General features: G+C 44.5%; 1 protein-coding gene across 2 annotated transcripts in view; it reads left to right on the top strand.

Moving 5' to 3' along the window:
• The window catches only part of Abca1 (ATP binding cassette subfamily A member 1), a 123,147-nt gene that overhangs the window by 12,400 nt on the left and 95,310 nt on the right, over positions 1–15,437 (top strand). For both annotated transcript variants that reach the window (XM_052176495.1, XM_052176496.1), the window contains exon 2: positions 4,699–4,862. In XM_052176495.1, the coding sequence (XP_052032455.1) occupies positions 4,797–4,862 (66 nt within the window). In that variant the 5' untranslated portion in view covers positions 4,699–4,796. The remainder of the gene's footprint in view (positions 1–4,698; positions 4,863–15,437) is intronic.

Raw genomic sequence — 15,437 nt, 5'->3', positions numbered from 1 at the left:
CATTTCCCTATAAGTACTGGTATAAGCAAGCATCTTTGCATATTCAGGATGGTAATGTTTTAGCAGACTTTTGTTTTCTGTAGACTCTTAAAAACTTCCAAATGCCAGTGGTGGCGTTTGAAGTAAAAATTGCTAAACAAATTGGTGGAAGATTAGAGCAGTCACTTCATCCTGATCCGTCTCCCACAAATCAAGGTCAGGATGTGGAAATTACCAGATTGATAAGTCAGACTAATGCTGAGAATCAGAGAGATGCCTCCAAGGACTTGAACATGAAGCTTGGCAGAGAGCCAGTTCCATGACCCCAGTGGTTTGGGGAGGTCTATGTGGTCCTTGGCTAAACCTGATGTTTATGTAAAGTAGCCTTAGATTCACTTAAGCTTCCCAGGATGCCTGCGGAGTCACCAGGGAAGCTTTGCAGTCCTTTGTGACTCTCTTGAGCTTGATGTAGAAGCAACTGAACACAGGGCTCCCTCCCTGGGGACAAATTGCCTGAATCAGTTAATCAAGCTTGAGAAATCACTTACCACAGGCCCAAGAATGCCATCACCCATGAGTTCCGAGACCCTGTTTTTCATGGCTATCTTTTAGAAACTTAATTGAGGCCATATCCCCTAAGTACTCCCAGCAAGCCCGTACTGATTTATTTGTTCACTGGGGATAACAAGAGATGGGGGAGGGGGGATCAGGAACACTGCTGTCAACCCAGAAGAGGACAGACCGTGCAGGGAAAGTACTGCAGACGATCTGTTCATTCAGATGTTGGTGGAGAGAGGTGACCAGGAAGGAGTCCTGAGCGAGTAGCAGCTCTGTGGAGGCCCAGAATTGTGGAGGAATTAGGCAGGCTCACAGTTCTGGGGAAAGTGTTGTTCTGGGCAAAGGAACAGGACAGTGTAGTCCTAGGCATAAGAGAGCCTGAGTGCAGTGTGTCCCTAGCGTGTGAGTCTTCCAGGCCATGGCCAAGTAGGTGAGAGGAGGCCATAGTTCCTGGAGACCCACCAGGGAAGTTGAGTAAACTTTAGTGAGGACTCCATCCAGGGTGGTGGGAAGCTGGTGAAGGGTACGTAAGTACCACGTGAAGGTAGTTGGCTTTAGTCAAAGAGTTCAGGTGCTCTTGTGCCATAGGGAGGAGACTGGAGAGAGCCTAGAGCCACGGAGTCGCTACTCCAGTCATGTAGGATCAAGAGAAACAGCTCTTGATTGGCGAAGATTCTAAAGTGTGATCGCTTCCAGCCAGTGCCTGGAAATTCATGTAGGGGCAGGAACAAGTGTATTACGCTTAAAAACATTGAGAAATCCAATGCCCAGGACTGCCTTTCCCCCTGTGCCGTTTGAGGTTTGTTTGTTCACTTCCTTGGAAAGTTGATGTGGAAATGTCCCATTGGCTTCTGTTACCTGGGTAGAAGGACTCAGGCGTTTCCCCTCACTTTGGGTAAAGTTGTTCGCAGCACGGATCCCAGTGTTCAGAGATGGAGGTATGGGTGAGAATCATCAGGTGTCCAGGAGAGATGGGCTGAGGTGCCACCGGTTTGCCTTTTCACATCCAGAGAAAAACTTTTCCTCTAGCCTCAGGACATCCCTGCTTTGTCCCCAGGGGAACCTGGAGTCCAAAACTGGTTTCAGAGACTCAGAAAGTCATCAACTGCTAGGAAAGTGTCCTCTAAGAAAACTCAGCTTGTCTTTCTCACCCCAAGGGCCCTCTGCAGGGATGAATTCTCTTCTCTCATCTCATGAGCGCCGTGTGGGGGGGCTCTGTCTTTATTTCCCCAAACATCTCTGCTCATGAGTCAGGAAACAATTCCAGATATGGATTTGGCCCCAGAGAGCAACCCTAAGCTGTTCAGGGCTTGTCCTTCCTACTTTACACCCCCCCCCCACTTTCCAGAAATGAGAAATAACAGAATGCCCTCTTTAGATAAGCAGACATTTCTCTCCCCGAGGAGACCTTACAGCTAAGAGTGCAGTGGGAGATGGGGACCTGGGTTTCTTTTTTTTTATTCGATATATTTTTTTATTTACATTTCAAGTGATTTCCCCTTTTCTGGCTCCCCACTCCCGAAAGTCCCATAAGCCCTCTTCCCTCCCCCTGTTCCCCCATCCAACCCTTCCCACTTCCCTGTTCTGGTATTGCCCTATACTGCTGCACTGAGCCTTTCCAGAACCAGGGGCTACTCTTCAGTTCTTCTTGGACATCATTTGATGTGTGGATTATGTTTTGGGTATTCCAGTTTTCTAGGTTAATATCCACTTATTAGTGAGTGCATACTATGATTGGTCTTTTGAGACTGGGTTACCTCACTTAGTATGATGTTCTCCAGCTCCATCCATTTGTCTAAGAATTTCATGAATTCATTGTTTCTAATGGCTGAATAGTACTCCATTGTGTAAATATACCACATTTTTTGTATCCATTCCTCCTTTGAGGGACACCTGGGTTCTTTCCAGCTTCTGGCTATTATAGATAGGGCTGCTATGAACATAGTGGAACATGTATCCTTATTACATGCTGGGGAATCCTCTGGGTATATGCCCAGGAGTGGTATATGCAAGGCATCTGCATTATGCCTTGCCCTACATTCTGAATATATTTTATCACTTCATTTAATACTGTAGAATATCATTACAAGGCAGATGTCACTGCCCCCTGTCGGAAGGAGGAACTTGCTGTCCTGAGACCATAAATCTTGTCCTGGAATCACAGTTGGGCATCTGGAGGCTAGTGCCCACCAGAGTTCGTTCTGAGGCTTCCTTTCCCTTTTGTTACAGTGCATTTATTGTATTCCAACCTTTCTCCCATTTTACAATGGGCTCTGAGGAAATTTCTATACCTTATAAATCAGCTAAGTGATTTCTGGAGAGTGGCTTTAACTGGAGAAAATTCTGGTTAATAATTGTCACTTAAAAACATTCTGATCGGACTGGAGAGATGGCTCAGTGGTTAGGAGTACTGACTGCTCTTCCAGAGGTCCTGAGTTCAAATCCCAGCAACCACATGGCGGCTCACAACTGTCTGTAACTCCAAGATCTGACAACCTCACACAGACATACTTGCAGTCAACAAACAAACAAACAAAATAAAAAACATAGCAATGCGCATGGAATAAAAATACATATTAAAAAAAAAAACATTCTGATCACCTCCCTGTCAGTGCTGAGTTCAGTTGGCATCTCTCAACAGGGAACTGCAAGCCAAATGGTACTGGCTAGGTCTTCCTCTTGCTATTGGCCTAAGTCATCTTATTTTTGCAGTAAGGAACTGTGGATTGTCTGTGCCCTTTCTAGGTTTGCTGGGCAACAATAAAGAAGAGGACTTTAGGGTTTGACTATCATAGAATCTCCGATTTATTACATCACCAATAAATGAGCTAGAATTAGGCTCTAATATAGGGCATCCATTTTTCTGGACATATTGGTTTTCTTCTTCCTTCTTTCCTAGAAATCGTTAATCTAGTCCTCTTGTATTAGGGAACAAAAGGGTATCACAGGGACCTAAAATCCTATCAGAAACCTCCCGTGCATTGATCGAGATTATGGGTTTTGGGTGTAGTTTTTGGTTTTGTCTCTTAGCATTTCACCCTGATATCCCACCTATCTACAATAGAAGGTTTCAAGATGCCACAGTCATTAGGAGTTATTCATAGCAGTGATTTCTGCCTAGGGTTTGTGACCAGCAACCATTGCCCGGTCCCGGCTTTAATAACCCGTGTGTCTCTCTTCCTACTGTACTTTTCACAACCAACCCCCTCATTCCTTAGCTCCCTTTAGCTGAAGTCTTTGGAAGTTTTCCAGGATTGAATCAATACAGCAGGGGAGTGGGTAACAAGGTCACTGGGTAAGGAGGACACAGACTGCTGTATGACCTCTTTGTGAAAATCCCTAGGATGGTGGATGGTCCCCCCAGGGAGACCTTTGCGACATCCGCGTAGGAGTGAAGTGGCCATGTGTTCAGGTGTATGTAGAGCAAGTCCAGACGTGTGCTCCATATGTCCCAACTGTAGGAGCCTGCCGTGTTCGCAGATGTCCTGCTGGGGTCGGGCCTTGGCAGATTCTCTTCTCTGTGGGATACTGTTTTCTTTCCACAGAGATACAACACAAGCTTTGTCCCTATCACATGGGAGCCAGGTGTCCGTGGTATTGCTTCACTGCTAACTCACGGACATCTAAGACGGTCTGGCTAATGGTGCCATTTATCACTTGAAGGGACCAGCCTTGTGGGCGGATAAAAACATTGTTTGTAGCAAATGCTAGAGGATATTACTGGTCACTCCAGGGATAAGGGAGAATTTATAAATGCTGCTCACGGTTCCTGGTGTAGGATACATATATTCATAGGGAAGGCAGGCAGGCCTCTGGGACTCTAAGACGCCATGTCTGACATGTTTTGGCCAGGGAAAGTTACTCTCGTAAACCTGTTGTCATAGACATATTTTTCATTCTTAAGTGATCTCCTCAGTGGGGCTCACATGGTGAGGAGCATTGATTGTGCTGAGGAGTTGCCAGCCTATGGCCAGCAAGCCTCCCGGAAGCTCTGTCTGCTAGAGATTCTGGGGGTTGGCAGTCCAGGACTCATGACCTTTTGACAAGCCACCAGGGTGTTTGAGGTGTCTGGTGAGAGGGCTGGAGCCACGACTCTTCTCTGGCATAGGGCTTTGAAACAGTGATTGACAGCTTTCTCTCTCTCCTTGTTTTATCTTTCAGTTAATGACCAGCCACAGTCACAGCTCCGCACTCTGGCTGCTTCCTCCCGGGCCCTCAAGCCACACACGCAGGTCGCAGTGGGTGCTGGCAGAGGTAACATGGCTTGTTGGCCTCAGTTAAGGCTGCTGCTGTGGAAGAACCTGACATTTCGAAGAAGACAAACAGTAAGCCTGGGTTTCTCTGTGGGGTTCTTGCTTACTCTCTCCATGAGGCTGGGCTGGAGATCGGAGAGGGAGGGAAGGAAGGCTGTGCTCTTGGTTTTCACATGGTGGTTATTGAATGAGTCTGGCACTTGTGGATGCAGGACCGTGTGGCTCTGATGTGATCCCACGGCTTAACATGGAGGGAAGGTGATCAGTCAGGCAGAAATAAGAGCCTGGGTTTGTGCTAGTTCCTGACCTCTGCAACCTGGCAGGAAAAAAGCCCCTAATAACCCCCACTCTCTCCTTTCACTGAATTTCTGGTATTTGGAGCTACCACAAGCACTCTCTGGAGGCTCCAGTGTTTCTATAAAGCAAAGTGCTAAAGCAGAAGATGTGCTTCAATCTCAGCATTACCTGGAAGATTATAGTAGCTAAGACTTGTCATTTCTGTGGCAGTATCTCAGCCACCCACTTCCTATGTGGACCAGCCTGTCTCCGAGTACTCCCACAGGCCCACCTGTACTTCGTAGGTGAATGCTGTTTTTCTGTGGAAGACAGCGAAGGCTCTAGGGCAAGGTGAGCTCCCTGAGGCTTAGGCTGGTCTTCCATGTGGTGCCTTTCTCTTTGACCCTTCTGTCTTCTCATCCTGCCCTCTCAGCTTAGCTCCGAGTCTCTGAAGCTCACTTCTAAACTTGTTCCCTGTCCTGACCTTTTTCTTGGATCCCAAACCTGCATCTTCGCTAGGCTACCTTAATGATGTTCCACCTGTCTGTTATCAAACTAATATTTTGAAAGTCAAAGATCTTTGGTGAACCCTGAAGAGAGGTTAATTTAGTGTTTCTCAAAGTAGAACAGTACTTAAAGATCTTCTATAAGAGAACAAACATACTGAGGTACTCTTGTTCACCGATGTTTTTATTATAAAATGACTTAAGTATGTAAGTAAAAAATAGATTTAAGCCCTGATGATAAAACCGTAGGTCCCATACTGATTTACAAATCAAGGCAAACAAAAATGAAGAAAAACATTGCAATTCAAATTATTACCTTAAGTGCAGTAAGAGAACTGGCTTTGTTTAGCTGAAATACAAATTGTAAGTTGCCACTTGAAATATGGTGGTAGATGATACAGTGCTAGCCATTTTGAATTTGGCTAGTCTGTGTTACTCTGTGCTGATGATTTAGTTCTTCACCCATGTTTCTTCTTGGACAACATTCATTAATACCATTTGGTTTTCCTTTTATCCAATCTCATCTGTATGCTGTCACGGTCATACAGTTGAATACACTAATAAACCTGAGCTTTGACGGCTAGTGGTACAATTTATGCTAAAGTAAATTCAGGTAGGTGTGCCAGAATTTGTTCAGATGATCATTGAAATGGAAACACAAAAAGTTTAAAATCTTCATGGAGAACCCAGGTACTTTGAGTGTTTATGAGAATGCATACATTCACACACACACACACACACACACACACACACACACACACACACACACACAAACACACACGACAGGGGTGGAGATGGAGAGAGATTGATTCCAGTTTTACAAGAGTTTTTGATTAGCTTTTAATGTTACAAATGAGGAACTTGAATTCTTGAATTCAAGGTCCCCAGTGAGAGCAAGAACTAGAATCTATGTGTCCATTGTCATAAGTAATAATGACAAAATACAATGCACATTGCTATGTTATAATAAAAGAGGATAATTAGAATGTGCTTCTGTGAGCTAGGCACTAATGTGTTATTTATATATTTGTTTTATAATTGCTGTAGTTTGACTTCAGGGCCTTGCACATGCTAGACCAGAACTCTACCAACAAAGTGGGTTCTTGTACTGGTTGTTCTTAGGCCCTATGAGGTAGTTTCTCCTTATGGTACAGATAACAGATGTGATGTACAGAGAGGTTAAGGAGTTTTCCAGAGGTCTGCACTGCTAGCGTTTGACTGCTGATAGTCTGACACCCCAGTAGCATGTTAGACTATGTTAAATGAATAACGACCGTGTTAGACTGCCATTTTGTTACTGGTCTTTTTGAGACCAGGTGTCAGGTATCCTAGCTGACCTGGAACTCACCGTATAGCTAAGTCTGCCTTTGTACTCCTAATTCTTTTACTTTCCCTTCCCAGTGCTGGGATTACAGGTGTGTACCACCTACATCACTCTTAATGGTATAATTTTAAAAAATTCTCTGTCAACAAATATTCACATTTCTGACTTTTCTCGTACCTACCTCCTGCACCTCACAATCGTTCCTAGGTCCTGATGGTCCTCAGTCTGTTACATTTGCTTTTATGCTTTGGTCAATAGTCCCTGTCTGTCCTCCCCATGCCAGTTTTCTCCCTGGTGGGAAAATCTCTGCTTTGATGGGTGCATTCGTGAGTCACAGAAAGAAACATCTCTTTAGCAGCGAAAAGTGGGTCTCCAGAGAGCCTGCTCCAAATACCAGATTTTACAGATGGGCAAACTGAGGCACAAAGGGTAGATGAGATCCCTAGGTCAGTCAAGAAGAAGCTGATCTGGGGCCAGAGGCTGAGCCTTTCTTACTCAGTGTCTGTTCCTTTCCCTATCTTTTGCAGCCACATCATAGCGCCAAGCTTGATGGAGGAGGAAGCTCTAGGGTTTGGCTTCCTGTGCCCAGGCAAGGAGTCGGGAGCACACTGTCCAGGGACACAAGATGAGGGCTAGGGTTATCTCCTGAGCTAGTCTTCATTGGATTTGATCTTGCTGCTTCTTGCTCAGGGCTGTATTTTCATTATGTTTACGAGTTTAAAATTATTAGGGTTAGAAAGGTAGGCAGATTTAGTCAAACTCGAATTACTGAAGAGTTCTTGTTGAAGTGGGGAAGTAGAACACAGTCCCTTGACACAAGTGGCCTTTGTAAGATACATCACTGCTTACCAGCTTGTCGGAGTCATCTCCCTTCCTGATTGCAAAAGTAAATCCATGTTCGGAAATCAGAAAGAAACGCAGTTGATTTCCAGTCACAGATGCTTCATGAGCAGAGCTGCCAAGATCTGGTCTGCCTCTTGTACAGTTGTTGGAGCTGGGGCTCTGATGGACACAGATTCACTCCTGAAGAAACATCAGAACCTATCTACTGACATCCTTATAGTCCTGGCCTTTAAAAGTTGACCTTACTTTATCCTCAGCAACTGCTGAGAAGGTGTCACTACTGTCTAATCCATCCAGTTATGTTCTTTTAGGGATGGGAACTTGTGTGAGCCTTTGGTGACACTTTCTTAACTCACAGGGTAAACCCATTATGAAGGAGGAAAAGTCTGAAGCCCCCTGAGAGCCCCAGTGCTTGGACATTCATTGCATGATCCCTTGGTCCTGAGAGCATCTCTATCCATGCCCAGAGTCTAGGGACAGAACCTGGTACTTACAACATGTGTAATAGGCCTGATGAGTGATGAATGTGTTGCTGGTCTTTTATTTGAAGGTCTTGGAGCGTCTAGGAGAACTAGAAAGAATATGCAAAAGCTCGGAGCTGAGGAATGCCAACACAACCCCAGCTAAAGCCAACATTGCTCTTGTCCCTGTTTGCAGATGACTGTTATGGACTCTCTCTCTGCTTTCATTGTGCAGACTCATGGGGTCCATCAATCAGAGTTAGTTTTCCAGTGTGTCTCTTGGGCAAAGAATACATTGAATTGAGTTGAGTTGCAAAAGGGTCCAAAGCTCAGTTTGGGTCCAAAGTACCAGTCAACTTGTGTGTGGGCAGCAGTTATTCTATGCAAACAGTTTGGGACAGGAAAGGGGGTGGACTTCAGGCTATCAGGATCTTCCTCTGGCTTTGGGCTTGATCCAGAGGCCAAGGTCTCCATGAAACAGAAGGGACAACGTGAAGTGGCCAAATGGACTCTTTCTTCTTTGCCTTTAAGAGAAACAGCAGATTCTAACTCTTAAATAACTTGAAGGACTACTGTTAGGACAGTCTGGAATGAATGTGAAAAACAATTAGAACTCTTGCTTCCTGAGTGGAGACAGTCACAGTGCGTGGGAACTCCACTTTCCTTTCCTGTTTCCAATTCCTGGGACATTTCTTCCTGTCCTTAGTCCCCACTCAGTAACCTTGGTCATGGTCATCCCAGCCTGGCCAGCCCTGTGCCTCGGTGTTGTCCAGAGCATTGGTTTCCTCTTCTAGAGATGAAGAAAGCTCGGACAAGCCCCCGTTTGTTGTTTCACTTAGATAAATGTTTGCTGAGCATCCATTAATTGTGGGAGATTGTGCCGGGTGTGTAGGGATAAACCAGACAGGCTCAGTGTCTGTCCTCAGTGGAGCGTAGAGTTTATCGAGGGAAGAGGATGTGAAATGTTATCAGCACACAAGTAAAAATATCATTACAACATCCGGAAGTGTTAGGAATAAAGCAGTGAACTGTGGCAGTCAGGCTCCAGTAGGTACTCCATGCCATTCAAGCCTAGAGCCCCAGAATGGTAGCAATGGTGTTAGCATGCAAAGATCAGGGGCTCAGACCTCAGAGGCACTGCATTTTGGGCTGAGAGAACAGAAGCCAGGGTTCTGGCTCACTGAATGGAGAGTGGCTGGAGATGAGTTGGAAGGATAAATCATCCAGTTAAGGATGAATAGCTGAGTTTAATTTTATGTCTGAAAGGAGCCCTTCGGGTGGGCACAGCATGGCTAATACGGCTCATCCTCTGGGTCTTGATGCTGAGGTAACTGGAGGGGTGGGAACACCAGGAAGCGTTTGTCATTCTGCACACACACACACACACACACACCAACTGATGTCCTGTGCTCCTTAGCAGTGCTTGCCTTGCACGTTCTCATCTTTGTAAATAATCTTTATAGTGATGAGTTCTGACGCGAGGCTGCACTTGAGTGCTTCAAAAGCATTTTTATGTCTACTATGCCTTCATTTTCACAATAATTCTGTGAAATCTGTTTCACAGATAAAGAACGCGCCATTGGTGAGTTAGTAAAAGAGGTGTGGGATCTTCTGGGTGTCAGTCTATTGTGGAATAATGTCAGTGGCATCCCAGAGAGCTGTACGTGTCGCCGGCAGTGCAGGGCTGTAAGCTCAAACCCTGTCGACAACACTTAGTTTGCAGCTAGTGTTTGCTGTTTCAAATGAAATCTTCTGAGGGTTTATGCATACGTCCATTTCTTATCTTGTAGTGTTGGTTCCTTAGTCCAGGATCTCAGAGTAGGAATACTGGGTCAAAGTTACGTGATGCTTGAAGTGTGTGACCAGATGTCCTTTCAAAAGATGGTACCAGTTTAAACAGTCATTATGAGGGTTCTGAGTGGTTTTGTACCAGTGGAACTCCTGTAGAGTTCCAGGAGATAGGCCTGGTTTATAAATTGGCCTTCCCTCTGGCTTTGAACTGATTTGGTTTTAAGATTTCACTTTGGGTTTTGCACATATGACGAAGTCTGCAACATTAGGGACAGACCAAGATAAATCTGTATTTTCATATCATTCCATGCCTGTACACTTTGTAAAACAGTAATTCTTTCCCTACTTATTTTTGGGACCTTTATAAAACCTTGTCCATATAGGGTAATATTCTGGGGTCTTTCATTTGGTGATTTGACAAGTGTTGGTTGCTGTATAACTTTTCTCATTGCTGAGTAGTCCTCAAACACCTGACAAGAAGTGGCTGACAGAAGGAGTGACTTATTTGGGCTCGCAGTTTGAAGGGACAGCCTGTCACAGCAAGGAAGCTATCAGAGTGGGAGCATGAGATGGCTAGTCACATAACTAACGTCTGCATCAGGGAGCTGCGAGGGATAAATGTCTCTCCCCTTTGTGTTCAATTTGGCACCACCCATATTTAGAGTGGGTCTCTTCCTTGCTCAATCAAAACTTTTAGAAATATCCTCTCAGGTACACTCAAAGGTGCGCTTCATTAATTTCCTCCCCTTTTTTTGGAGGGGGTTTCAAGATAGGGTTTCGGACTCATAGAGATTCCCCTGCTTCTGCCTCCTAAGTGCTGTGATTAAACACCTATGCTACTATCTCCCAGCTCCTCCACGTATCTTAATCTAGTCAAGTTGGCAGTAGGTAGTAACCATAGAGTTAGTTACCTGCTATTGCCAGAGCACACAAGTCTTCCTTTGGTGAGCAGTCTGATGTCTGGGGAACGGGTTGTTCAACCTCCCTTTAGCTTTTGAAAATATTCAACCCTTATCTAAGGTTTTTGTTTGTTTGTTAAACGAGTGTTCTCGCTGTCATTAATGGTTTTTATTTGTTCCGCATTGTACTGACTTAGCTAATTATTAAAGGTGTGTACACCAGTGTTACTAGACGACTTTCTGTTGGTTCTGATTAATGAACCACATTTTCAATGCATTTTGCTTAGTTCTGCCGTGTGTCTTAGATTAGTGTCTTAGACAGAAAGCATATTTCCTTCTCTTTGTTCTTGGTGTCTGTCCTCTCTGATTCTTTGTCTATGCTCCATCAAACTTCAGCATCCTTAGCTCAGTGTAAGAAACAATCAACTTCATCTTTCAAACATACAATATTTTTTTTGACTACTGTTATTCAGAAGATCTTTTCCCGGGGCCAAATTTTATCCCATTGATCTTTCTGTGTTCTTAAACACAGCCATTGAACCACCCCAACCTTGAAATAATAAGGATAAATCTTGAAGGTATGACCACCACTGCTGTATCCTTAGGCTAGGTAGCTAAGTGCACTTATGCAGTGACTGGGATGTGGTGTATTAGCTTCTGCAACCAGGAACAAAAGTGAAATGTGGATAGCTACGGGGACAGCGAACATCTGTAGTGTAGTGTGTGTGGTTCGGCACCGCCCCAAATGAAAATTCGAAAACAGTGGCTGCAGAGCTGCTAAGCTAGGTTTTATTCTGCATCATTTACAGGAAGCAACGTTTGCTCCTTAGAATTTCGCAGCAGTAGCTCTCTCAACTGAGGGCACGGCCCCTCCCCCACCCTGCCCCTCCCCCACATGCCCCTCCCCCATCCCGGGACATTTCGTTGGCATGATCCCAAACTTGAGTGTGCCTGTGCTCCTGGGACCTAGAGGTAGAGGGCAGGGGTGCTGCTGCTATAAGCACAGCAGAGTCTGTCATAGAGTCGCAAAGAGTCCCCCAAGCCAAAGGTGTCTTGCTGGGCAGTCCTCCTGCAGGGCTGCTTGGTCCTGATCCCCAGGTTAGAGGTGAAGAGTAAGGAGAAGGGAATACTCCTATGCTCTGGGGTTCCCTAGGGCAGCCATACCTTTGATGACAATCACTTCCTGAAACTGACATTTCCTACCGTTGCCACCACTTGGCGGGAAGACACAGTGTAGCCATGAAGGACTTTCAGGAGTTTTCAGTAGGAGCGTCTAACGGTACAAGCACCATCTTTGCCCCTCGGCTGCTTTATTCGTGCCTTATGTTTAGGACAAATGGTGAGGTTAGGGAGGAGGAGAAGCCAGACTTCGATGAGTAGATCTGGAGTAGCGTTCCTGGAGAAGTCTAGTTTCTAGAGGGGTAGGGAATGGGGCATAGAATGTTCTGAGCTTGGGAGAGGGTTTGACACCATCCTGTCGCCCATGAGCTCTGTGATGGTGGTGGTGTGTGCAGAGGCTTCATTCATTCATTCGTTCATACATACATACATATTAGTACTCAGCTCAGTAGAAGCTTTGAAAGGTCAGGCGTGTACATGTTCTACATGGTGACGGAAAGGGGCTAAAGGAAATTGGTGTGCTTAGTGCCTAAGAGAAGTCGTCCTTCAGTTAGATTGGCTTTGACTCTAAGCTCTTTCATATGCCACTATCCTTGTGTGTTTATTAATCAGCCCCAGCTTCCCCATATGTAAAGTGAGTAGTACAGTAATAATCCTAATTTGGATGTCTGACTATAAACGACATCTATGAAGTGTGTGTGTGTGTGTGTGTGTGTGGTGTGAATTGGCTGTCATGATTGTCACTGTCCGTTTACTTCGTATCTCTTTTTCCCTGATCTAGTTACAAATTCTGCCTTCACCTCCTCCTGAAAATGATGTGTAAGATTTTCTTCGGGTGCTTTGCAGCCAGAACTGTGGGTTCTATCCATTCATTCTTTCAGTGGATGAACATATTCTAACCGCGTGCTGCTTTGTAGTCTGAAGTGTGGGGCTACCGAGGTGTCCCGAACACAAGGCTTGCTTTACTGGGTCTGATATGTGATGTGGTAGAAGGTATGCGTGTCTAGTGTAGCACTGTGGGAGGCAGCCTGGTGGGTACTGCACAGATTTAGGCATGAAGATTTGGGTTTCCATGGCTCATAATTCCTCTGAACCTCCATTCGTCACTTATAAAATAGTATTATTGCAGCCTTCATGAACTAACTGTTGGGGATGAGAGGCACAAAGATCCCTAAGTGGACAGTAGATGTTCCGTATTAGCTATAACTGTTACCCGTCTACAGGGTGTTAGTTCTGTTCGTCTTGCTGTTACCCGTCTACAGGGTGTTAGTTCTGTTCGTCTTGCTGTTACCCGTCTACAGGGTGTTAGTTCTGTTCGTCTTGCTGTTACCCGTCTACAGGGTGTTGGTTCTGTTCATCTTGCTGTTACCCGTCTACAGGGTGTTGGTTCTGTTCGTCTTGCTGTTACCCGTCTACAGGGTGTTAGTTCTGTTCGTCTTGCTGTTCGTCTGTGGAACCTGTAGACATTTTCAGTCCATCCTGCATAGGGAGATTTTATTGTTTCCTACTGGAGATGCCTGTCAGTGTCAAACAGAATATCATGCGACCTCAGGAATCAAGTACAACTGGCGGCTGATCTCGGTTCTCCTTCTGACTAGTGCTTCTGATTTGTGCTAGTCCTTAAGCAGTAGACTTTTCAGTGTAAAATGGGAAGAATGATGGTTCCATGCCCACAATGATGCTCTGAGGATTAAAGGAAGTTAATCGTGTGAAATGAGCCCAGAGCGCGTTGGGCTCCCCATAAACGGCAGCTCCTATTTATCCTGTTAGTTGAAATCGTGGCTTCAGAGCCTCAAGACAAATGATTTCTTGAATATTCTCCATTTAATTTTACACTTTTCAGGGTTCATTATTCTTTAATTCATCACAGCCATGCCATTATAAAAAGCTTTATTTCTGTGATTGCTTTGTAATATGTGTGAGTGGTTTTAGAAAGGTCTTTAGAATGTATTGAGTTCTGTGTCCTGCATTCTTGGTTAGTGAAAGCTGTGTTGCTATGACCAAGTAATATACCATTGCCCACTAGATATACGCTAATGTAACCGGTTTTCCTTTGCTGTATGATTAAGTTATTTGTTTACAACACTTTACAGTTATAGCATTTCAAATCATGTATACAGCTTTTTTTTTTTAAACTTTGCTCCTTCAGATGAATTCCCAGGAAGATTATACTTGGTCAAAGGGGTGAATGTGCCTTTTGAATGCATATTACCAAACTTCTTTCCCAGAGGGATCAGCTGATTTCTGTTTCTATCTTTCTGATTTTGAAAGCTTCAGTTCACTCTCTTACCCAGTACATGCTTACCATGTCCTGTTTAGCCCTGAACCATGTTGCACACTTACTGAGAACATGGTCACAGAGGGGAGAAGCTCATATGTAAACACAGATCTCTTGCCACGGGCTGATAGAGGCACAGCATGCCTGGATCTCAGAGGAAGGGCTCCAGCTTTGCTTTGTAGAGAAGTTATTTTCAGTGTTCAGGGAATCCAGGCTGAGTTCTCTGGTAGAAAGTCCTCCCTCACCCGCACCCCTGCCCAGTGTGCAGAGGTGTAATGGACAATAAGAGTTGTATGATATCATTATTTGCAATCTGTGTCCGTCACCCTCTCCCAAAGGAGTAGGAAATGCATTTTTGATGAAAGAAAAAAGGCTGGATGTTGTTTGCAAATATAGAGGTTTTGCTGCTTCTTTGGGATTATTACTGACACCTTTAATAAGATTTGTTTTTTTTTTCCCATGGTCCTTGCCATTTTCTATCTTAATGTGTTCTTTCTAGTTTGTGGTAATAAGGGTTCATTATGAAAAAGTTAAAAGAACACAAGGAAGCATAAAAACTTCCTGGTTTTGTTCTGGAACATTCACAGCTACCCATCTTGTTTCAGTTCCTTCCTGAAAATTGAAAAATAAGTTTGATGTGAAGCCATACCAAAGTTCTTAGAAAATTTAAAGTTACTTATTTAAACTAGGCAAAACAAACAAGGTTTAAAAACACACAAAGAAAACAAAACAAAAAACTCAATAATGCCCCTAATACTCCAAAGCATCAGTTACCTGGAGAGGGCTTCCTTCTGATCTCTTCATAGAAAGGAATATCAAGAGACCCTGACAAACCATAGTTTATAAGATTGTATTCTATAATGAAATGTGTGCCTATCGAGATAGATGTAAAGGGTGCTATGTGGGAACCAGTGATCAAGCAGATCATGTTTAGGGCTTGGGGAGATGTGACAGAGGAACTCTTCAGGTTCGTGGAGGTGTGGGTACAGGAAAAGGGCGTACAGGCTTAGGCAGAGAGTATCGTGGTTGAGTCTTGAAGCCTGGGTCTAATGGAACCTGAAGAGGTGGGCAAAAATCATTTCTCCTGCCTTAAAGACACAGGTGCCAAATGGGATGTTACAGGATACCACACACAGTTCAATGCAACTTA

The sequence above is a fragment of the Apodemus sylvaticus genome, chromosome 3 (genome assembly GCF_947179515.1).
Source record: "Apodemus sylvaticus chromosome 3, mApoSyl1.1, whole genome shotgun sequence".
In the NCBI taxonomy this organism is placed as follows: Eukaryota; Metazoa; Chordata; class Mammalia; order Rodentia; family Muridae; genus Apodemus; species Apodemus sylvaticus.
Note: the sequence above shows the minus strand (reverse complement) of the source record. Positions and strands in the feature narration are given on the sequence as shown.